Genomic DNA, 26,730 nt, shown 5'->3' with positions numbered 1-26,730 from the left:
CCGTAGTAGCTAAGGACAAATTAATACAAATGCAACAAGTTTTCCTCTGACTCCTATATTAATCATCGGTCAGACATGAAACGACCTAAGACAGCTTTAACGATATAAAGGGAGTAGAGACACTCGACGGTTTAAATTCGAATAACTCCGATTGCTGGTAGTGTTGATAACACTTGTGCTTAACCAGTTTAGACATTCAAACTGTAGCTTAAAGGTTGTCAGTGATTTATTTGTTTAATGCTTCCTGAACGACATTGGAATACTTTCAAAATAATATAAAATCATAAAATTTAACGTTATTTTACATCGAACTTATTTTCCAGTAAAAGCTCTCACAACGTCAAGATACATAGAACATTTATGTCTTTGTGTTTGGATTGCATGCACTTACTCGAAAAATGAAGAAGAAAAACAACGTCGTTACCTAAATTATGTTTTAACAGTGATGTACGCATTGGTAATTTTTGCATATATCAATATACAGATATATGAAGACAGTGTAATAGAATGCTTGGAATAACACCAACATAACAGTGTTGTGATCAGCGGTAAAATATCCATGTACAACTTTATCTAGTATGAAACTGCACAAAAACAAATGTCTAAGCTGCATTCTATGAGTTATTATTTGTCAAATCTGAATTCGCAAGGAAATAATTGCAAATACCAGACTGTAACTTGCGTGAGAAAGATCAATATTTAAGAAAACAAATACAGTAGATGTATTCCAAAACAAATACGGATTTAAGTTTAATAATGAATGTCTAGAATGTGATCTCATAAAAGAGAATATCAGGTCGAGAAAAGAAAAGAAACTGTTGGGAATAACACTAGATGTCTAAGTTTAAAATTATTGTAACTAGGAAATAACTTCCATGTAATAAAGTATGTGGAATGCGAAAGCATCATAAATAATTGTCGAAGATGCATGTTAAGAGTAATTTGTCTTCAAATCTGCAATTTTAGAAGAGGAATACCACTTCTAAGACTAGACTTGCGTCACAATTATCCATATTTAAGAATACAAATTAAGTTGTGTTCCAAAATAATGGCAGCTTTAAATTGTATAATGGAATGTCAAGATTTTTTTTTCAAACGATTTCCAAGAAAGAGAAATTTAGTACCCAATCTGGCAAATGACGAATAATATTATTAACATCTACAAACTTTCAGTATAAACATTTCCTAAATTAAATAAATGACAGAATGCAAACATGGCCTCAATATCAAGAAAAACACGTCGTGCAAAGAAGTACATGAATTGCTCAAAACATTGAGTTGTACGCAAATACCCTTTTTGTTGTAAAATATTTTTACATTGGAATCTTGGCCATTTTTAATCAAAATATTATTTGAGTGGAAGCACTCTTAAAAGGCGTAAAACATGTCAAAATAAAGAAATGTTAAAAAAGTTTAGAAAGTCTATGTATTTGTATCTTATTGAAATAAGTCAAGATACTAGAGAAATTGAGAGATTCAAATGACTTTCCGAGTAGCGTATCCGATAATCGTAATTTAAAAGTATGCTTATATCTTTGGTAACATACATTTTAGAATGTTTTGAAAAGGTTGACAGTAGACCAGTTTCAAAATCCGGTATCTAGGTTCCATTATGTTGAACTTGTTCACAAATTGCATCACAAAAGAAAGAAATAACGACAGACCAAACGAATAAATACACATGCACATCAATGCCATAATAGCGGCGTCAAATTACGGAATCTTATAAAAAAAAACGGATGAATCTGCCAGTTTCAAAATCCGATATCTATTTTTCATTTAAATAAAGAGTGTTAAAGTGACACTCTTATTCAAGATCAATACATACAGTTGTTTAACAAAAATAGATTTTGACTGGTTTACCTTTAACTTCTTACTAAATAATGCACCTATGCATATTATTAATTACTGATAGCAAGATTGTAACCGTGTATGTAATAGTAGAAAGCGCAAAAATATGAAATGATTGGTGAATGCTAAAATATTTAATGCGGTCTACTATAGTCTCATAAGGCAGAAATACCGTGTTTTATGCTCATTTCTTTCAAATTAAACTCGGTATCCTTCATAATAACCATTGTTTTCGACATGTATTCATCCTTTTGGAGTATTAAAATAATATTGTTAATTGTGGTAAATCTTATTGGGGAATAAGAGTGCACCTTTAAACATTTTCACAAATTGGTGTTCAAAAGAAATAAATTCACCCAGACCAAACGAATAAATACTCACGACACATCAAGGCCATAATAGCGGTGTCAAATTACGGCTTCTTATTAAAAGATTGATGATTCTGTCTGCTAAGCAGGATCAAATAACTGATAGATACTCGCAATGTTGATATTTTTGTTTCTTTCTAATTTATTATATTCTCTTTCGTTTGAGAATGTTTTAATTATTTGCAGATTATCTACCTGAGTACTGATGTATACAGTGTACTCATGTTCGAGATGTGGCTTGCCAATACCGAAGCTTTAATATGAATAAAAGATGTTTATTATTACTGAATCACCGGCAAGGGGTACGTGAAAAAGAAAAAGAAGATGTTTACATTAAATCATCGGATACAGACGTCAAAATGAAATTAAATTATACATTATAATTATATATTATATTAATTCTAAAACACCAGGTATGAGAAAATAAAAATGCAGATGTTAACATTCAGTCACCGGATACAGATTTGTCAAAAGGAAAGGTAGATGTCAATATTAAATCTCCGGCAACAGATATGTCATTAGGAAAGGTAGATGTCAATATTAAATCTCTGGCAACATATATGTCATAAGGAAAGGTAGATGCCAATATTAAATCTCCGGCAACATATATGTCATATGGAAATGTAGATGTCAGCATTAAATCTCAGGCAACATATTTGTCATAAGGAAATGCAGATGTCAACATTAAATCTCAGGCAACAGATATGTCATAATGAAATGTAGATGTCAACATTAAATCTCAGGCAACAGATATGTCATAAGGAAATGTAGATGTCAACATTAAATCTCTGGTAACATATATGTCATAAGGAAAGGCAGATGTCAACATTAAATCTCCGGCAACATATATGTCATAAGGAAAGGTAGATGTCAACATTAAATCTCCGGCAACAGGTATGTCATAAGGAAAGGTAGATGTCAACATTAAATCTCTGGCAACAGGTATGTCATAAGGAAAGGTAGATGTTAACATTAAATCTCCGACAACAGATATGCCAAAATGAAAGTATATGTTAACATTAAATCATAAGATGCAGATAGGCCAAAATGAAAGTTCAGTTAACATTTAATCATATTAAAGATACAAATAGGCCGAAATGAAAGTATATGTTAACATTAAATTATCGAATACATATATGTCAAAAGGAAAAGTAGATGTTAACATTAAATTATCGAATACATATATGTCAAAAGGAAGAGTAGATGTTTACATTAAATCATTGGATACATATATGTCGAAAGGAAAAGTAGATGTTAACATTAACATCAACGGCAACTGGTTTGTGAAAAGGAGAAGTAGACGCTAACATTATATCAAAGGCAACATATATGGATAAAGGAAAGATAAAAGCCTTATGCTGCAAACTGCTATATTTCAGGTCAAAAGCGAACCCCGTTCTTAAGGTCCCAAGGACAACGCTTAAAAAAGCATAAACATAAACGCATTTATGAATTGATATAACGTTACGTTTATATTCACATCCTAACGGCCTTTTTGCAATTGCAAATATTTTACGATGAAAGCAACATATTCGGATATGATTTAAGTGTGTGTGTGTGCGTGTGTGTGTGTGTGTGTGTGTGCGTAGCTATACAATTTGTAAATTGTCTCATTTACAGAATTGGGGAAAAATAGTTTATTCAAACAATTCTGGAGAGAAAAAATACACTCATGGTGTAAATGTAAGTAATGAATTGCGTGATTGATGCCATTATCGTGGATATGAAAGACTTTAAAAACTCCACACACTTTAACTAACCCAATTGCGTTCATACCCCGATAATGACATCAATCACGCAATTTATTCCTTATACGTAACAGCAACCTATAGATAAAAGAAGCTTATGCGAATTGAATGCAATATAAGATAGATTAGTGTTAGACAGTATCGGTATAGCAATTTGTGGTGATTGACTTCTAGAAACACGGTTTTGACATTTCCTACATACACTTGATACAAATCTAATTAAAATGGTATAGTAGCACCATGCCATCAGACTTTTGGCGCCAAAAATAAATGTCCATATAAGTCATAAGCAACATAAGCATTTCGGTATGTGGTAGAGTCCTCATCAGCAAAATGCTCTTTATGGCAAGTAAACAATTAGAAATAGTTCGGTTCCTTGTTCGGAACAAACAGCAACTAATCGGACAACGGCACAAAACATTTGTAGACAAAGGGAAAGTGTCATGGTAATGTGTATACACCGTTACGGGAATGTTGACCATTCACAGGTGTTTTTGACCTTAGTGACAACAAACAAGCGTCACCGACCTACGGTCATCTATCATTTCCTCGCCAATTGTTTTTTTATTCCACTGCAACAATTCAATCCTGGTAAGCACATTTGGTCGGAGGAAATCGGGACTTAAATGACATAGCCATTTACTAGGATTATGTAAAATGTACTCTTTGTTCCTGAGAGAAAGCTGGTTTTAATTAATAAATGGGATATCAACACGAACAAAGCACTAAATATGTAAATGCTTCATTTTACACGAAAAAAAAAGATAAATGCATTGAGCAAATTGATATTAAATCACGAGGCACAACAACACGAATACACTAGGTCACATTGTAATCGTATAGGTTAACATAAAATCACAGGGAACAGATACATCGTAAGCATTAATAATCAGGAAAAGGTACATATTTACTTTAACTTGCAAGGAACAGATACAAACTCAAGTTAAATTAAAAGGAAAAAGGCCATGTTAACATTAAATCGCGGGAGCGGATGGATGTTAAAATTATATTTTAGGAAACAACAAAATGTTAACATCAAATAACAAGGAAAGGATATATGTTAACATTAGGTTCTATTGAACAATTCAGTCTTAACATTTATTCACTGAAAGAAAAGCGGGATATGCCTATTGAAAAATAAAAGAAAAAATAGGAAGCATGCTCGTATAAGCATGAGCTATCGAACAGAAAAGTGGACAACAAAACACAAACATCTTAGGCAAAAGGTTAGTAAACACACGCAACTAGTCAATGATAGATATTTATAATATTTAATTAATATATTTATTCAGGACGCCAATGATATCTTCAGACGTAACGTGTGGACAAATAAACCGCTACTCATGGTAGGCTTCATATTTAAACAACATGATTAATACAACACAAATACACAAATAAAAGCGAACGAAACACCTGACAAAACGTTGCATAAGGACAAATAGCCTTACTTGTAAGTTCATAGTTTCCAGCTACTTCCACTGAAATCCCACGTTATATATCACTTGACTGTCATGATATTGTATCTCCCACAGCGGTAACAGAAAAATTGAAATCGGAGCAACAAAGCAACAAGTTTTACTCTGGCTCTTGTATTGATTATCGGAGGAGACATAAAACGGCGACAGCTATAAACGGCAGTTTTTGTTTTAATGAACAAAGGCTAGAGATAATGAACTTTCTTACTTTGATTGAAGCCGCTAGTTAAGGGCACTCATGGTAATACAGAGCTGACATCAAAAACAATGATTCAGTAGCGATGGTATGGGCTCAATTTGATAATCTTCAAAGATAATTGTGTGGAGTATTTCAAAATAAAACAAAACCTTAATGTCATTAATATTCACATATTCGGCTCACCCGATAATTTCCTCCGCCTTGCCAGATAAACTTCCTCCCAACATGGCACTAAACTAGTATTCTCTATATACACCGGCTTAAAAACGTTTTAACAAAGCCGGATATGTAACCGGACTTGAACGCGTCGTATGTTATGATAAAATTACCGACCTGGAATAAAATAAAAGTCAACATTTGTTTAATTATACTTGTTGGCCTCATAATAATACTTTTAATATCGATGAATATCACTCTCGGGAGTTTAAAACTAACTATGTTTCGCTTCTTTGAAATGTCATACAAAAATACAATACATAACTTTAAATTGGAGCGCTGTTGTGACTGTTTCATCGAACATGGATACGATTCTTAGAAAGGTAAGTTTGTTTTTTTCCAAAACTGGTCACATGACCGGAAACACTTGTTCAGTATGTAAGAATTACATATCCTTGATTCTCATACCAATGCATTTAATCTGAAATTGCCTAAGCCGCTTTTCATCAACACATATCACCAACAAAAGAAACTCTCCATGTGTAGAAAATAAGAAATTAAAAAGCGACACTTGACTCTCTTGAATTATGAATAAAATACGAATAAATATTGCATATGCTTTATAAAAAACGTAGATCCATTTATTGTTTCATATTTATGGCATCGACGACGTATACATATGTCAAGCGCTAACAAGATTACATATAATTACAATGTTGGTTTCACCTCCGAGCAATATTTACTAGAGAAGCGGTTACCTAAACACAGGGCAGTGATCCTTTCTCGTAAAATCAAAGTTGCCAGTAATTTCCCACAAAAATACTGCATTCAGTACCACATAGTTGTCATGATATGGCACACACAACATCAGAAAAGGACATCTTAATACCAAAACAACAATGCACTAATTTTCATGCAAGCTAATACATCGATTATCGGAGGAGACATAAGATGAACACAGCACTATATTGTACAGCGATTAGAGCTACCTAATTGTTTGTACTTTAATTGAATGCAATCAAGTTTTGACATCAAAACCATAATAAGAATTTACGATGTATCTATTCGTGCCTGATACAGTTCTCAGTGTTACATCGTTACGAGTCTTTAGACTGAATGGTTTGGCTAACCTATCAGTTTTGAATTTTTTCATAAAAACATTTAGAAACGAGCAGTTCGAGCAAAGTTTGGGAAACGTACTTAGGCATACTTATAAAGGACAGGTGTAATTTGATACAGGCTAGATGTTTGGCTATTGGCATTGGTCAAATCATTTCACTGCAGTTGGTTATATGCAATAAATGTCGTATGCTTACTTTGAAGAGTGTAAAAAAAACACATTTAATACCTCGAACGAGATACAAACTTTTAATTTATTTTCGTTTGTAAGTAAAGTAAATAAAAATAAAATATTAAAACAAAAATGTATTAGCGAGACTGGCTTTGATGCAATATTTGAACAGTGATGAGCAAAACGCCTTTGAGCCATATATCTAGTATTTGCTTCGGGACAAGTATATTCTAAATTATATATATATCATAGCGTTACTAACCATTACTTTTTCCTTCTAAACCTTTTATACATAATTCGCTGTTATCATAATTTATTTCACTGCGATACAATTGTATGCTATTGAATACGCTAATATTTCATGTAAAAATATTTCGCGTCGCCCGCTTAACATACGTCTATTACTGGCTGAGTTATTAAATCTGTGTTGTAAATCAAAGTATTTGACATTATAGATTTCAACAGATCGGTGTTAGATCTTACCGGCAGCAAAAACGATCGCCTTCCGATTGCCAAGAACTGTACACTATAATTGAATGCCATAGAGAAAGGCGTTATTTCGTTAGTATAACTGTGTAATAGTAATTAAACCAATCCACCACGAGCCCGAAAAAATCAAAATCAGAAGAGCATAGCATTGTTGTGTTTATTCAAGTCATTTTATAATAATATTGTTGTTAAAACATTAACATAAATACACTTTATACGCTTCTTAACAAACATTTCTATTCGTATATCTTAAACAAATACACACAATAACTTTGAGACAATCATATAACATTATAAAAGATGTATGTAGATTAGTTTCAACGAAACAATCATGACAGCAATGCACCTGTCCATGCATTGCCAATCTTGAGACACGCCGCACCCAAAGGAATTAATCACGATGAATTCTTGTTAATCCTGGATTAAATTTGTCTTCCAGTTTGCAGGGAATTTTCAACTAACCCAAAACTTTGATATGAAAAATCAGACAAAGCCTTTTTCGCTCTCAGCGCGTCTGTCTAGGAATCATCGCATGTTTATGCCTGTCTTTTCAGTGAAGACAAAACATTCATACTATTTAGTACATACCACATATTTAGAATAACCGGAAAAGAGGGTTGTATAACAAATTCACGGTATCAATATTTTATACAATCATGTAAAATGGTCCCCAAAACGTCACATTTATAGAAGTGTATCAACTGTGTTGACCCATGAGTTTAACATTTGTCGGTGTAATTACATTCACAATAACTTATGTGACCTAAATAACGGATACTGTGTTGATGATTTTCCTAACTGAAATAAATAGCAGCCCAATAAATTGTGTTTTTAAACAATGAGTTAGAATATTGTTTGTTGGAATTTGTCGATATTTCACACAAAAGCGCTTGCTTTACACTAATCCCTAAAATATTGTCTCATCTTTGTTTTTCTTTTCTTTTGGTTAAAAGTATTTCTATTTACATGTTCATATCACATAGAACAAAGAAAAACAGGCCTTGTTACAATATAAATAAATGAGTCCATATTTCATTCAATTGTATTATAATTTCGATTGTACAATCATATCTTTAAATCTATCATTAAACCATCACTTAATGGTAATATGACGTATCTCCTATCGAAATATCTAAGCGTTGTCACAGTATATCACTCGCAGTGTCTTGGTCACTGATGTGTAGATACCACTTGCTTCCTATTCGTAATATCACAGTCAATATATGGTTCCGAGTGTAAATTTACATGCATGTATAACTGGCAAATGCATACATATAGTGTATACAACGATGGTGTAATTATTTATTCAGTTTATTTATGCTAGTCGAAACGCCAATCCAAACGACGCTAAAACAATCTACCTTATGCCAAACCCAGAAACCGCTAAAACAGTTTCAACTCAAAGTCGTTTGCCGATCATCACCAAACTTCATGATGTCAAACCCCATTGCACACCATCATCTAGAAAGGGCGTTTATATGTGTTTCTTATTTATATCCAAACACATATGCATATTCTCCTTGATCAAAATATATCTTTGTATACTGTTATTATTCATTCAGTGTACACATCTATGTATCATGTTAATATATGTGTAATAACACCCACGTCCATTATTCAGTTAGAGTAAAATGACTTATGACTCTGAGATTCGAAACCGTTTGTTTCCATGTAATATTTTGGGTACACAGAAATTCAATGCAGCACTTAATGTAACACTTCCAGTTCTATTGCTATCAGGATCCCATTGTTAACAATACCAAACTTGTCAGGCACGTCCAAATCAAGGCTGATATGCTCACAAAATTTGCACTGGAAACTGAAAACAAGAATATATATATTTTTTAGATTGAAATGATAGTTTGATACCTGTAAATAGTTAGACTTCAGACTAATTTAACATTTCTTTTACATATATATATATATTAATAATGTGTTAAGTATTGCTACTAATAATTAGTATATCTACTAATATTCACGGGTTTAGGATTCATGGAAGGTCACAAGCAGTCGTAAGACTCAAATGAAGCAAAGGGGATGTCATCAGCGCTATGTCAGTTAAAAACATGTCATCAGCGCTATGTCAGTTAAAAACATGTCATCAGCGCTATGTCAGTTAAAACATGTCATCAGCGCTATGTCAGTTAAAACATGTCATCAGCGCTATGTCAGTTAAAAACATGTCATAAGCGCTATGTCAGTTAAAAACATGTCATCAGCGCTATGTCAGTTAAAAACATGTCATCAGCGCTATGTCAGTTAAAAACATGTCATAAGCGCTATGTCAGTTAAAAACAACAATCAAGCTTAAAGTTGATAAATCGTGTTGTGTTAAAGCTCTACTCACAATAGAAATATTCACACTTGTGCTCATCAGAGCCATCGTGGCACTGCAGCACGTTGTCACAGCGTTTGGCCGCGGGGATACACTGCTTCTGGCTCAGGCACATGTACGTCGTCTCGTTGCATAAGCGGACATCAAAGTGGTCTGGCAAGGCTGAAGGTACAAGATAAAATTGTTAAATGACTGATGTGGCTATGTTTGTGATATCGTATTACATAGAAGTGAAAGCTACCATTTCGCTGTCTGGTTGTAGTGTTTGGTGTCTAAGGCGTTGGGCAAAGCTGGAGGTACAAGCCATTTTGAGATATGACTAATGCGACTATTAATGTGACATCGTCATAAATAGTGTTTAAAGTTATAATTCTGCTTTCTGGTTGTATTGTTGGGCTTCAACGTGGTCATGCAAGGCTTAATTCCGCTGTCTGGTGTCATTGTTGGTCGTCATATGTACATTTAAAAATGACCAAGGGATATTTATTTTGTGATATTCCTATAAATAGTGAGAGAATCCACCCTTCTGCTTTCTCGTTGCATTACTGGGTGTCAAAGTTATCAGGTAATGATGGAGATTCAAGACAATTTATAGATTGCTTTTTATCATTTTAATAGTGATAAAGGCTATCCTTCCAGCTAGTCAATCAGATTATAGTTTTCATAAACGGGAATGTTACATTGCAATAAACACTCAAAGTCTTGTTAGAAATAGATACGATTTGGCATTAGTATATTGATAAAATGAATGCGCTTATTATTGCATGCACTTAGTCCCAACACAAGTCAAAGTCGAGTTTAGTGTTCCGAGTATTCGTCTTTCAAAAAGGTCCGTTGATGTACGAGATGCACATTTCGTTGACCTCTTTAATATGATATTATGTAACAAAACAATCATTGTTGCAGTATTTAGGAACATGACTGCAAATAAGTATCACTTGTGTAATAATTTCTCTTCCCATGAGTGGAAAAAAATATCTCATTCACAACGGAACTGAAGTAGATTAGTGTAAGTAAGCTAATTCAACACTCTTACACGGACACTTCCAATCGTTACAAGTTGTTTTAGCGTGGTCCTTGCCCTCACATGGTTTGCCGCCATTTTCCGGTGTAGGTGCGACACACTCGCGTTTCCTAGTCGTTGTGCCACCGTCACACATACGGGAACACTCGCTCCAGGCGCCCCAGTAACCCCACGCTCCATCACCTTGAGTCGGTGGTAAAATACAAAAAAAAATAAAAAAAAAATATTCATGAAGTGAGTTTTACCATGCTCCAGGTATCCTGTGTATAAGTTAGTGAATGTTTGATACCTCGTGACTCATTGTAGTTTTTGGTGCGGTTTGAAAAGGTATGACAAGTAGAGAAAATATAAACGAAAACCAATAAGTTTTTATTTGCTTTGAAATATTGCAAGGTCCATGTCATTTCACGTCCTATTTCTGTTAAAACAAAGAACGAAAATAATAAGGAGATGAAATAAGAATGTTCATTTTTTTCGATGATGAATACATTTGAAATCGTTGAATAAACAGTGGAACAGAAATGCACTGACTTCAGCCTAAGGTTGTATTGCAACTGGCCATCCTGATAGGTTAGTACCGACCTACATCGAAACTCAACCAAAGTATTGACATTTGACAAAGACATACATGGTACGCTGAATAAAACGTATTATTAACATCAAACGGAAATCAGCCGTATTGAAATGGTTAAATGTACTATGCAGGTTTTCATATAAGTATGTTTTAGCACTCACGTGGACACGACACTCTAGTAATACACTCCAGGATGTCCTCGAACGTGTACGGGTCATTATCTCCTCCTCCGCGGTTGTCAGGTACACTTGGCTGCCATGTCTTCTGGCGCTTGTAAAGGCCATATCCGCACGTGACGGAACACTCCGACCACTGGGACCACTCCGTCCATTCCCCCTCCTCGTAAGACGCGGCTTGGCGGACTACAACGACATAGAATTAACTAAACATAAGGATAATTTTAGGCGGCTCGGACAAGTTTTGTGTCTTTGTTGATTTAATGAGTTTTATAAATAGGATTATTTTTTCTGATCTTATGGACTTCACTTCTTTTTAATATATAGACTGAACCATCGTTTGATTATATTCAAATCCAAATTACATTTTTGTATTCAATGGACCGAACTTCAAAGATCGAAGTATATTAGGTACTTGATATTTCTTTTGTATTTAAATGATCAACCGAACTATTTGTTTTAAAATGTAATTGACCTGTGAAACTGTCTATTCTCGGTAAGTAAAAAGCTATGCTTAGCTTATGTTTCTCTGTATGTTGTACGTACGACATCCAATAATAAATAAATAATGACTTGACTTGTCTTTACATGTGGTTAATTTCAAGCAAATTGAAACGTTCAAAGAAAGTTAATGTTATCAATTCCTTTGTTTGCTCAAAAGATTCTAACCTTCAAAAAGAATGCATGCTATCTGTAGAACATGACTGTACCTCATAGTTCAAACATCCACCTGAAATGACAAACAATGCATTAAAATTATCTAAACTGGCAACAAAATATTTGTTCTTTCAGTCAGTGATGCTTATATTTTTATATAAATAAATATACTCATTATATTAATATCCATATTCTTATATATGATTTTACACCATCTCTGATCTATACCGTAACCTAAAGTTTATAGGAGTACGTACAATACAATCAGTGCATAATTACAAGAAATTAACATTCAATACTGCTGCCACAAACTTCAAGTAATCCTTATATTATCTATTTGGCTCGTTTAATATGTTAATAGATCTATAAAAGAAAATGTATACGTACATGCATTGAACATACTCAAAGTAATACCATTAAGAACGATAAGTTGTTTGAGTTTGTTTTATCTGATATATGTAAGTTAGTAACTATCACAACATACGTAAGTTTCATCCAAATTCACCAACGCGTAAATAAATTAATATCCACTGATTGAATAGTATTCCAAAAGTTATAACTTCTCTCTAGATCTTAGACGAATACATATTTACTAGAAAATAGTATTTCTGGACCATAATTGCCCACTTAGGTTATTGGAAATTTTTCTGTCAATATTAAAGACCAATTTTCTTATAAATAATTCCAAGTAATTAAACATTTTAAGTCATTATTCCATTACTTGTGCAAACACTTCGGTGCAAATAAAAAAATGCGCTGGTAAAGTCAATTTAAGGTTGTTTGTAAGGATCGATCTTTATATCAGTAATAAAATTCGGGTGAGCTCTTTCTATGTTTGAGTTTATTGTACAGAAACCTTTTAATTGTATTAAAATTGGGTACAAATACATGTTGAAGGTTAAGAAATTAATTGATTGATTGACTTCTGTCAATAATAAAGACCAATTTTCTAATGAATAATTCAAAGTAATTAATTTAGAATACTTATTATATACAGGAAGAGACAATGCGATCGGCATATTAGTTTGAGGATTCGGTCTCTTTTTATGTTTGAGTTTATTGTAGAAACACCTGTCACCTAAATTGTATGTATCGTCTTTAAACATCACTTACAATGGAACCCTAAAATTACTATAACTTTTCCTATCGGCACATTAGTATTAAAATTGCCATTTAAAAATAATGGGACGCCTTTTAACCTTAAACCATGTAACAAACAACATTGTGATCGGTTGAGCGTCTTCATGTAAATTGTACTATAGTCGTATGACGCCATATTGTTTTAAATCCTAATTATGATGATAGCGCTCCATTCAATATGCGTGTTACGTTTTTCACATAAGTATTAATAGTAATGACACAACCTAACCAACAAATACGACCCAAAATAGCTTCAATGTTGCTCGTATTGATAATCGTTGGGACAAGCGTGAGGATAAGCGCTCATATACATATTTAATAGTACTGAGTCTTCCCAGACCGTGAAAAGGTGTAACCCGAATGATGTCTCAGTACTGAGTTTTCCCAGACCGTGCCAAGGAATAACTCGACTGATTTCCTTGTACTGAGTTTTCCCAGACCGTGCCAAGGAAATAACTCGACTGATTTCCTTGTACTGAGTTTTCCCAGACCGTGCCAAGGAAATAACTCGACTGATTTCCTTGTACTGAGTCTTCCCAGACCGTGCCAAGGAAATAACTCGACTGATTTCCTTGTACTGAGTCTTCCCAGACCATGCCAAGGAAATAACTCGACTGATTTCCTTGTACTGAGTCTTCCCACAGTCCGTGCCAAGGAAATAACTCGACTGATTTCCTTGTACTGAGTTTTTTCAGACCATGCCAAGGAAATAACTCGACTGATTTCCTTGTACTGAGTTTTCCCAGACCATGCCAAGTATATAACTCGACTGATTTCCTTGTACAGAGTTTTCCCAGACCGTGCCATTGAGGTTACCCCAACAATCACTGTATACAAAGTTTGTGTATTTTGTGTTTGTCCTCTTGTGACGTTGTGTGTCTCTTATTGAGTATTTGTTGGACATTTGATCGTATCGTCTTTAAATGAGACCATGGTTCTAGGTTGATTATATTTTCCAGTAGTTTTCATCGTATTATCAATAAACACATATTCAAGCTATTTCAAAGAGAGACGGACAACAGTTAGGTGTTTCAATTAGGTATTTTCAACCTTGAAATACGCACATTCATTAAACGATTTAGAAAGCGGCAACTGTATGATCAAGAGTTTAAGAACAGTCAAAGGTAAAGAGCAATATACTTATGTATTCACATAAAGCCATGCTTAATTACTCAGACATGTCTTTTGAGACGGTAATAACAACTTTTAATTTCTTTCGAGGATGTAGCGAGTGATAAGCACTCGGTATTTAGGTTCTAGTAGCTGGTTCATCTCTTTTGGGGGTGTTTTTAATTATTGTACAGACACGTTCATTACTTGGAGTATTAAAAAAAATCTGAACTAATTATTGTTCAGTTTAACGAAAACCTGCTGTATTAAACATTGAACTGATATATCCAATATCTTATAACTATAAGAACGAATCATTACTATTAGATATACACATGTTATGTGTGACAAGCGTTATATCCAGAGATACCTACAGTAGAAATAAGTCCTATTACTCGTACTAATCCGGGGACAAACGCACAAAATATATACCCAGGAATTATATGCTGGGGCCTAAAATGTCAAAATGTAAGAACTTGGTGTCGTCTGACAATCACAAAATAATAATAACATTGAATAATATTGCTTTTTATTGATCGAAGAAAGGCTTAACTTCACATAGATCACATGTTTCATTATGTGCCACGTATAGTTGTGGTTTCTACTTGTGTCCATGCGTTGTCAAAAACTACTATTTGTTATGTTATTGTGTATTGCCAATGTTTAAATTGCATAATTATGCAAATACAATTTTCACTTGTCTTGACTTCCAAAGTACATACATTTCATTGTAAAGTTGAATTCTCCTGAATGATTCAATCAACAAACCACGTATTTTCAAATAAGGAAACAAGCATATTATTCCTTTATCCACACTTTAAAAACAACCTTTCTCCCAACGCAGTAATCATAGGAGAACGGCATTACTTTATTTGCTTTAGACGTTGATAAAATTGGATTCAATACCGTGGAATAAATTGGCAACAATGATTTAATCACGAAGGCAACACAATCATGACAAATTGCAATCTAAGCTTCCTGGAGTTAACAGAGTATGTTTATATGGAGGTTCAAATGAATATATGGTACTGCTAAATCCGTTTTTTTATTCAGAGAAAAAGATAAAATCATACTGAGAAGATACAAAACCTATCATAAAACCATAGAAATGGTACTTAGACCTACATACATTTTACACGTTCCGCTTACATCGAACTATGGAATGGAGACACGTAATCTTTCAAAGTTTCGAATTGGAATACGACATTGAAGGCTGTATATACTGTTTGTCATAAATTTCATACATAACGCAATAATAACTCAATTTCATTTTTATGTAAGTCATTGCATAGAACCAGTACCAAAATTACCTTGAAATATCAATTTAGAACAGACAGTCTTTGTCTCTATTGCCAGATATAAATGTTGTGACCATGTTTATGCGGTTGTTTCTGGTTTTCGACAATTAGCAACGATCAAGAAAGATTATGCAAACGATTGAATGTACGGCAAAATATATAACAGGTAATTAAAATGTGACTTGAGGTGAATTCATTGTTTTTAAGGCTACTTTACCTTACTTGGCGATATACCATTCAAGCTAACGAGGTAACGAGTTACTTACGGGACGCCATTGACAAATAACAGTCCATTCCTATTATTAACAATTCATGTTCCTAGTTTATTAAATATCGAAATCAACATTATTGTAAGAATTTTTTTGTTCAAAAGAGATCGAACCTATCATTACCTCACACGAGTAACATGAATTGCACAAACAAGACACATACATACAATACAGCAACTATAGTACCTAAGTTCTAGTACTGTTGCTCTGGCTTGATTCATTTGTTTGCAGGTGATGTTTGTGTCCGGTCGTTAAGTTCTTGAAAGTTTGTACTTACTATAATTGATTGTTTTCATGTTAATGTTTATTCCGATCAAACTGTAGAGACAAATGTGTGGTTATGGTAATGCAAACTAGTTTAAGCCCTCAGTTGATTTATATTCCAGTGAATTCGAGGACATGTCAACTTTGATAAAGTCTGATATAATAACTTGCATGCACAGTTTCAGACCGTATACGTCAATTGATGTCGTTTTTTCCCATCTGGAAATTGTTCGTTTTAATAGTTCGAGGATGTGATGGGTCTATTGTTATAGGTGTCCGTCTTTCATCCAAGAAGTTGGGGGTTGAGTGCCTTTCAAAATTAACAATATAATATAACTGGTTTCTACCAAGGTAACGATTTCAAGCGTGATGCTATGAGCTGTCAGCTTCTATTCACATGCGAGCCAACATTACGCCCTTGCGCCTTCATATACTTAATTTGCATATTATTTTGCGCTGGTCAAATGTGTGTTGAGGATTTAGCATGCTATTAAACAATCGATATATCAGTTCTAGCCTGATTTATCCCCTTAAATGTAAGAACTGTTCTACCAACCTGTTAATTGCTCACGTGTCTTTATTGCAGGGCATATTGATTGTAAGACAACGGAACAATTGTCGGCAAAGGGATATTTAGTATTAACTTTCCATTAAAGGCCCATAATTGCAGGTGTTTGATGGAATCGTGTTTCATTGTATCTTTGAACCATTCAAACGGTATAATCTTGCAAGCTGTTGCCTTAAAGATAGATGATAATCAATGGTTCATTAATGTGTGGATGATAGAACAATTCATATTCTCAGAAAAGGCTTTCATAATTTGTATCAATTGGTGAACTATTCGTTTACAACACACATACATCAATTGCCATAAAAATAACATTTAAACTGTAGACCTCCTGCTCTATTATTGAAAAAAATATTTTTGGCAAAATAACTTATAAATTAATGAAAAATAAACGCAGAAAAAATAATGACCGCATAAAAATATTTATTAAAATAACATAAGATAAAAACACTTATAAGGCACACAGCGTAGAATGATGTGGTATAAGAGATATTCTGGCCCTTTTTTAAAATCATATGCTTCTTTAATGTTGTGATCATTAAAGGCAATAGAGTAAAACATGACAATGCATAAAAATTAAGTCAAATCAATCTTCATTGTTGTCCTTTTATAAGGAAGCGTCTTAGTACCACATCTACCGGTATAATATTCATCAGAGATAACATCTCCTAACCAATGAAGCCATAATAAAGAGATAGTAAATGCTTTATCAGGAGATAATAAGTCCTACTAACGAGATACTTGGTTCCAGGCTCACCTCCCTACTACGATAAAGTATCCCCTAATTAGGAATGAGTATCTTCTAATGACGAGATAGTATCTCCTTATTTGAAGCAAGTATTTTCTAACTATGACTTCAAACATGTGTAACTCCATTTTATGACTTAGAATTAATTAAAACAATTATACTAGGACTCTTCCTTAAAATGTACAGGGTTTTAATTTTTTAAGTACGTGTAAATTGCGGTGCCCAAAAATAAGTTTGATTGGTTACGCTCTAACTAACATATTAATTGAACCTAAAGACTCAGCCTATCGAACCAGGCCAATTTCTGTTAAGTGACTTGCATTGATGGCGGTCTTTCCATTTGTATACCGGTCAATATACTGTTTCAGCATGCCCTTGATTTAATGAAGTAACGATTTCCGGGCGTGTTGTAACAATTATGAAAGTCAATTATGTGTACAAATATTACCTATACAGACAACTGCAATTGTAAACAGTAACTTTTCCGAGTATATTTTATACGACAATCAACATTGATCTTCGCTTTGAAGAACATGGCAATTAGCAAATTCAATATCTCATACGAATTTAAGGAAAACGAAAAGAGTATCGGCATATGCTTTAATGAATAGTACATACTTGCGAGACGCGTTTTGACCCCAAATTTTAATAGTGATAAACAAAACGCCTTTGTGCCATACTTTATTATTTGCGAAAACAAAATTAAAAAATTACTCAAATTGAATTTTGCCAAACATATTCAATTCGCATTTCAGATGTTATATTTCACAGCGATACAAATGTCTATACTTTTGTACTATTCAACAGACTAATATTTCATATGAAAACATATTCCGCGTCGCCGATTTGTTATACAAAGTTAAGTGAACATGCATTTTATCACACTTTTGTCGATATAAACCTTTTTTTATATGTAGCGCATTACGTCAACGTTCAAGATATATTGTTACAATGAAATGAAGCTTTGTAGTATATCAACTTTAGTCTTAATCAGACATGAGACTGTTCGTAATCAAGGCCCCCGGCATTTGTCAAAATAGTGATTGTAAATATGGATTGATAAGTAAAGTTGAGATATTCTGTGCTGTGAAGTCGACAACTTTATTTGTCAACATTACCACATTGCCATGAAAACATCAGACAACAAAGTTATCTTAATCTTATATGACACGTTAGCAAACATAATATTGACATGGGATAGGCATGCTTAAAATATAGAAAATAAGCAATTTGTTATCAATTTTATGTAAAGATGAGGGTGGAGACCGTCATATATTTTTGTTGCGCAAATATCTGTCAGTCTTTATTATTTGGCGATCTTTAGCCTTTATTTCTTCGGCTAATGAACTATGAAACTTTTAATTGACGGTCGCGGTACAGAAATTTGACTCGACTTATTATTGCTGCAGCAAAACAGACATAAATTCACTTGTGACAGTTTGTATAACTAAGTGCTTAAATAACTGGCACAGGATAAAAAAAATAGTTCAAAACAAATGGACAAAGATCGAGGGAAATTGTATAAATCATTTTTTACTGGGCCGATACCATTTTGACCTCATAGACAGCATACAAGCGCTGCTGAGCGACGGTCATCTATCATTCCCTTGGCCATTTTCTTATTCCGTTTGTCGGAATAATTTGGGTTTACATGACAATTATGAAGACGTCGAATAGACCTTTTATCCATGCGTAGTAGAGAAGTCCGCTAGTTCCTACACTATGGGAAATCCAAATGTGACAAGGTAATGAGTGGTTTTGAAATTTAATAAACCGCATGAAACAGGTAAATGTTAACATTAGATCAAAAAGAACAGGCGTATCTCAACATTAGATAATAATGTATAGGTTCAATACCATGTGACAATGTAATCACAAGCCTACATATTAACAATAACTTACATGAACCAGGTACATGTTTACATTAATTCTAAATGTATAGGTAAATGTTTATATTAAAATAAGGATCTAATTATATACTCATATCCCATCGCAAATACAATTAGTCATTTATTTCATTACAATACTCCGAGTCAACATGACGTAGGTCCAAATGAGTTAATCGGCTGTAAGCTCGACTTATATGAGACACAGGGAATGACCATGGTAAACATACTTTGTTCTTGATTGCGCAATTATCCAATTGAAAAGGTTATATATTTGGCCTTTATTAAACAATACAATCCGAATGAATTGTTATCAATGCCCTTCTTCAGTGCTTTTCTCAAAGGAAGAATCAGCTAGTAGCTTGATAGGATAAACACCTCATTGAAACGTCGATGGTCCTCTTTGCATTTCGTATGCCTGAACCAGTTGATTTTGCGACGGCAAGTGACTATCCCAAGTGAAAATATCAGTTATGTAAGGTTGTCGGATAAAACGCAAAACATGATTTTACACCGGTTAGAGCTACTATGGCCATTTAACTTGCACCAGTGAATAGCAATGTTACACCGGGTCCCCGTTTAACATCCCTCCCCGGATGACGATATGTTACCTTTGTATTTGTGAGTCAATGAATCTTAGCTGCGATCATTGGACTGACAATCACATGTTTTATATATACCACTAGACCACAGATTATTACCTTAAAACTTTCAATCCTGTTTAAACGTTCGGATATTTGAAATATCTTTTGGTAAATAAGATAATGTATTTATACTCATTTTACATCAGTATTAGCCAACGAAAACACATTATCTTTCAATCTTGCAAGCCAGAAATCGTTGACATGCGCGAGCAAATGACAATTGTACCGTTAAGTATAGGTCGTATTATTCACACACAAAAGGCAAATACGATATGCATTAAACACACGTACAGGACGATGAAACACCTGTGAGTTCATATCTTCCTGCTATTCCTGCTATTTCTCACTGAAAATCAACACCTAATACACCATTTGATTGTTATGACGTTGTATCCACCAGAGTAATAAAAGACAAGTTAAAACCAATGCAACAAGCTTTCCTCTGACTCCAATATTGATTATCGAGAGACATGAAACGACCTAACTTTCATGTTTCATGTTTGGAAAACTCTGGCAAAATATGAGAAACGATATAGAACAATTCAATCACCAGTGTATTTTGTATACATTATTTCAGTAAATGTTGAACGTAAACCGAACAATCTGACCGCAAGCGTTATCGAACGACAACCATCTATATTGTACATGCCCATCTTCTCCTTCTGCCTAACTAATTCAATTGTGTTAAGCACATTTGGTCAGATAAATTGGGGCTTACTTGACATGGCCATTTACAATGACGATGTTAGAGATGTACCATTTGTCCATATTTGGAAAATTAGTCCGCTGGCCTCTACACTATTGGACACCTAAATTAGACTAGACGATGACTGCCTGAGCCAAGATAACGCAATTTACAATAAAGTGCAAGGAACTGGTATATCATAACAGTGAATCAAAATGTATAGGTTCCTGTTAGCAGTGTAATCTAGACGACATGCTAAGCTTATTTTACATGAGGATGTTATGATTTAGAAGATACTATCCGACAATGCTTGAAACATGAGTTTGCTGGTCTCTACACTATCGGTTAAGACTGTGACAAGCAGTGAAGGTTCAAATTATTAATGGAGTGGCCAACGAATATCAAGGAAGATTCAATGCAAAATGCAGCATGTTTTATTCTGGCTTTTATATCTATTATAAGAAGAGACATAACACGACAACGGCTATTAACGGCAGTTTAAATAATGTACGAATACATACATTTTTTGAACAGTTTATAGAGGTTCATTTATTGTCTTTTCGTCCTTCGGAAATTCGCCGCCTCAAGGACATTTTACACAACATCAAATAAATACAAATTTCCTATATGCAATTTTGAAATACGATTTCTATGTTTAATTTCCATGATAAAGCATGAATTATATATTCACAGATTGAATTACTTCACTATCTATCTTCTCCGACCAAACGCAAAAACTACCAATGTCACAGAAAGGCTGTGTAATCGGCGTCAAATGTTTGCCTATTATCGAATGAGTCTGCCTTCTGAGGATACTGGAATGACAGTGTGGCACGACTTTTGTTTCTATCCTAGTTTCTAGTTTATTTACTCCCATTGTTTAATCATATAGTATCTCTTTTTTTAGAAGATGTTAGACGACTTTAGATTTGTCTTTCTACTTCAATTTCTTAGCCTTTATTTTAAATACAAATACGCTCTTTACTTTGAAGAACATTTTAGTCATGTTCGTAAAAGATGAACCTGTTTACAATTAGTGACCGCGATAAGTGTGAAATTTATGCAAATAACTGGATATATCGAGAGGATTATTGTTTGTTTCAGTGTGAGATCGTAATATATTTCACTTTTGGTGAAGGAAGGAAGTAACTGCAATTCTCAGACTGCAACTTACGTGACAAAGATAAATATTTAAGAAAACAATTGCAGTTGAAGTCTTCAAAACCAAACGTATTTACGTTTAATAATGGAATTTCTAGAAGTTGTTCCTATAAAAGAAAATTTCAATTTCAGAAAATAAAGAATGTCAATATTTACAACAAAAAAAGTTTTTATATTATGTGTCATTGCAATTTACATATTTTCAAGACACTGGAATAATTGAGGGACTTAAATAATACATAAAGAACGAATCCGTCAATAGTCATCACACACCAAATGTTAGAAAAAATGTATTCAAAGTCGAGTACCTTGAGTAACATGATTTTCGGGAAGTTTGGAACTAAACAAAATTCATTTCGCTGTTCGCTGCTGATTACGACACATTGCTAATGATTACCTTTTTCATTGTCTAGTTTCAGTGAAGAAACCCTGCATTTGTGGACTTGTCAGCAGCCCTGCCTTCAGGCGAACAATGATCAAACAATCAACCGAAATAATCTGTTTCAAGTAACATATATGCATACCTATTGTTGTTAGTTGCATTTAATAAAGGTTTAAAACACACTATTAATCCCTTTGTGCAAATCGACCATTTCGACTAATCTGCATTTTTTATTTATTGCATTAAAGTCATAAGTATTCAGATGGAATCTTAGTCATCCGATACATGTTATGAATATTGAAATGACATTGAACCATTCATTCAATACATAATAAACTAAATATTTTAACAAACGACGCCCATGCGTAGAAAACGTTAATGTTTACCCTTTGCTAGTAAGAAAAAACTTAAGTAAGTTAAGCATAAATTAGCGAACTCATTATTTGATTATACAAAATACATTTCTTTCTACATTTACTGGAATAAGATAATTATAAAAAATCAGAAACTTGCTATTGGTTATTTTAAAATCCAGTATCTTTGTATCATTTCAAAACCAATCATGTTTATGTTTTCTTTACAGACTTAATTACATAATTATCTTCACAGGCCGAACACTATAGATACCTATCACAGAAAAACTGTCATAGTGGCGTCAAATATTCTCGAATGACGAGTGATTCTGTCTCCTGAGGAGGATCTTCCTGAAAGTTGTCCGTACTGAGACGAGCTTGGTTTCTTTTACTGTATTACTTCGATTGCTCTGTCAGTATCATATTTTTTTTGCTGGAGACTTATTGAATAATTAAGTCGACTTTAGACGATATTCACAAATAAGTTCTTTCTTAGGAGCAGTATTTTAAATCTGCAAGAAATTAGGAATCGAGTTAAGTTTGAACTGTACGCACTAGTATTCGAATATCAAAACTAAAGGCTTTTTTGTAACGGACGAAATTTCTTTGAAGTTATGACAGTTGTTATACAAAATACTCGCATACACGTAGGTAACATACACTATATTAATCTAATATGTGTCTTATTTGTATTGTATATCTTTTTTATAACTTCGATTTATACAATAATGTGTGTTGTTTGTGTTAAAGCACAATATCCTCGTATCTTCGAGTTAATAATTTCAAGATAAATATTATTTAATTTCTTACACACACCAGATACAAACTTAATCGAAATGGAATAACGGTGCCTCACCATATTAATTTTGGCGCAGAAAACGGATGACCATATCAGGCATCAGCGTCGAAATACTTTGTCAGCAGTATTCGTTTAAAAATTAATAAGACAATGCGTATTACAGAGACCAGACCCGGTTGAAGGGCACATTAATAAAACCTAAAATACACTCGATAAATTGAAAATAACTGTGATTTTAAACTTATGCAGACAGACAGTTACAAACATACTCCATTCCATGTGGTAAAATAGCAATAAAGAAAACAAAACACGAACCAAGGGAACGAGTCATTGCAATGAGCATACATTATTTCGGAAATGTTGACCGAACATTGAAGGAACCAGGGTAGCTAATACTAAAGTTACACTGTTAATATTACAATGCGTTATTGGAATTATGTTTTTAACAGTGATGGACGTATTACATAAATACAAATCTATCAATATACCGACATAAGCAGACAGTGTAATATATTGTTGGGAATAACAACAGATGTCTAAGTTTAAAATTGTTGTAACTAGGGAATAAATTTCATGTAATAAAGTGTAACGAAAGCATCATAAACAATTGTCGAAGATGCATGCTAGAGTAATTTGTCTTCAAATCTGCAATTTCAAGAGAGGAATAACAATTCTAAGACTAGACTTGCATCACAAAACCCATATTCAAGAATACAAATTAAGTTGTTTTCCAAAGTAATGGTAGAATTAAATTGCTTAATGGACTGTCAATAAAAAATTTCAAACGATTTCTATGAAAGAAAATTCAGGACACAGTCTGGCAAATGTCGAATAACAATATTAACATCTAAAAACACTCAGCAAAAACAATTCTTAAATGAAATAAGTGAGAGAATGAAAACATGGCCCCAATATCAAGAAAAACACGTCGAATCACAATTCAAATCACGACACCTTTTACAATATTACATCAAATGTTTTTCTTAAGCAAAATTGTACATAAATAATTGCTCAAAACAATGAGTTTTACAAAAATGCTTTTTTTGGTGTAGAATATTTATACATTGGAATCCTGGCTAATTTTTTAATCAAAATATTATTTCAGTGGCATTCTTCAAAGGCGTAACACATGTCAAAATGAGAAAATGTCAAAATAGTTTAAAAAGTCTTTGTCTTTGTATCTAATTGAAATAAGTAAATATACTATAGTAATTGAGAGATTCAAATGACTTACTGAATAGCGTATCCGAAAATCGTAATTTTATAACTAATTTAAAAGTATGCTGACCCTAAAAACATTTTTGTAACATACATTTCAGAACATTTTGGATAGGTTGACAGTAGACGATATGAATTTCACTATTCACTCCTACATTTAACACATAATTAATGATTTCACTGACCACTTTAAGTGATGCCGAAATACATCAGTAACCTTGTCATTAGCCCTGCCTTAAAGCTAACAGGCATTAGCCGGTAAAAGAAATTGCTGTTTTAAGTTGAAAATTTGCCATTTACGTTTATTCTATAAATTTGGTTTTATATTACATCATAATCCGTCTACATGAATGTGTTAATTGATGTTATTAATAAAAGATGCATTAATATACAATATAATTGTTTTCTGAGGATAAAAGAGCAATAGCTACAGGTACAAAGTCTGAAATATATATGAATTAACTTAAATGTAAAAACATGAAAAAAGAAAAATGAATAACAACAGTACATGAGTTGTGTACCACTCCAACGCATTTTCATATAAAACTAAGGTTACATTAAACTCAAACCAGTCGACTATGCTTCTTTACCTAAACATTAATACTATTAAAATATCCTTCGATTATTGCACATCTATGAACAAATCGTGTAGCATTTTAAGTGCGTATTGCATGTATAGATATCTTATGAATGCATTTTAAAGAGGTTTGAAAAAAAAAACGACATTCTTGACAAATCTTGCTTTACCATTGATCTGTGGCATTTTCGAACAATATACATTTCTTTCATGATATACCTTTATTTCCTATTTCACATTTATGCTTCAGTATACATAGGATATCATGTGTAAAGACCAGTTATTAAGATTGATCGCCCCTTTTCCCACCACCTTTAAGAACACTTTCCACAACATTAAACTTACATGAGTCCATATTCTACAGGCAGTTTCAAAATCCGATATCTATATTTCATTTAAATTAAGTGTGTTGAACATTTTCACAAATTACTTTACAATAGAAACAAATTCACCAAGATCAAACGAATAAATACCCAAGTCACACCAAGGCCGAATGGCGGCGTCAAATAACGGCTTCTTTTTAAAAGACAGATGATTCTCTCTGCCAAGCAGGTTCGAATAACTAAAAGGGACCCGCAATGATGATAATTTTGTTGTTTTTTTCTCTTCATTTGATTTATCTTTAATATCTTATATTATCATTTGTTTGATAATTCTTTATTATTTGTAGACTTTTTACATACTTACTGATATATGAAGTCTACTTATGTATGAAGTGTTTTGCCAATATCGGAGATTTAATATGATTAAAATATATACATTATTAATGAATCACCGGCGAAATGTACGTGAAAAGGAAACGCAGATTTAACATTAAATAATCGGATACATATATGTTAAAATGAAATGTACATGTGTACATTAAATCACTGACATGAGGTATGTCAAAAAGAAAGAGATACAAATATGTCACAAGGAAAGGAAGATGTTAACATTACATCATCGGCAATAGCTTTGTCAAAGGGATAGGTAGATGTTAACATGAAAGCATCGGATACAGATATGTCACAAGGAAAAGTAGATGTTAACATTACATCATCGGCAATAGCTTTGTCAAATGGAAAAGTAGATGTTAACATTAAATCAGCGGATACAGATGTATCAAAGGGAAGAGTTGATGTTAACATTAAATCACTGGCAGCAGGTATGACAAAGGGTAGTTAAAAGCTTTATGTTGCATACCGTTATATTTCAGGTCAAAACACAATCCCATTATTAAGGCCCTAAGGACAACGCATAACAATTAACATACCAGTTACAAACACATTTGTTAATTTATATACGT

The 26,730-nt window shown here is 33.3% G+C and overlaps 1 protein-coding gene across 4 annotated transcripts in view; it reads right to left on the bottom strand.

The window, feature by feature from the left end:
- Positions 1–7,733: 7,733 nt before the first annotated feature.
- The window catches only part of LOC128220307 (thrombospondin-2-like), an 83,207-nt gene continuing 64,210 nt past the window's right edge, over positions 7,734–26,730 (bottom strand). For all 4 annotated transcript variants that reach the window (XM_052928657.1, XM_052928660.1, XM_052928659.1 and 1 more), the window contains exons 2-6: positions 12,356–12,416; positions 11,672–11,872; positions 10,949–11,119; positions 9,925–10,074; positions 7,734–9,396 (exon numbers count right to left, since the gene is read on the bottom strand). In XM_052928657.1, the coding sequence (XP_052784617.1) occupies positions 9,314–9,396; positions 9,925–10,074; positions 10,949–11,119; positions 11,672–11,872; positions 12,356–12,401 (651 nt within the window). In that variant the 5' untranslated portion in view covers positions 12,402–12,416 and the 3' untranslated portion in view covers positions 7,734–9,313. The remainder of the gene's footprint in view (positions 9,397–9,924; positions 10,075–10,948; positions 11,120–11,671; positions 11,873–12,355; positions 12,417–26,730) is intronic.

This window comes from Mya arenaria, chromosome 15, assembly GCF_026914265.1.
Source record: "Mya arenaria isolate MELC-2E11 chromosome 15, ASM2691426v1".
Taxonomy (NCBI): domain Eukaryota; kingdom Metazoa; phylum Mollusca; class Bivalvia; order Myida; family Myidae; genus Mya; species Mya arenaria.
This window is presented reverse-complemented; position numbering and strand designations above follow the sequence as displayed.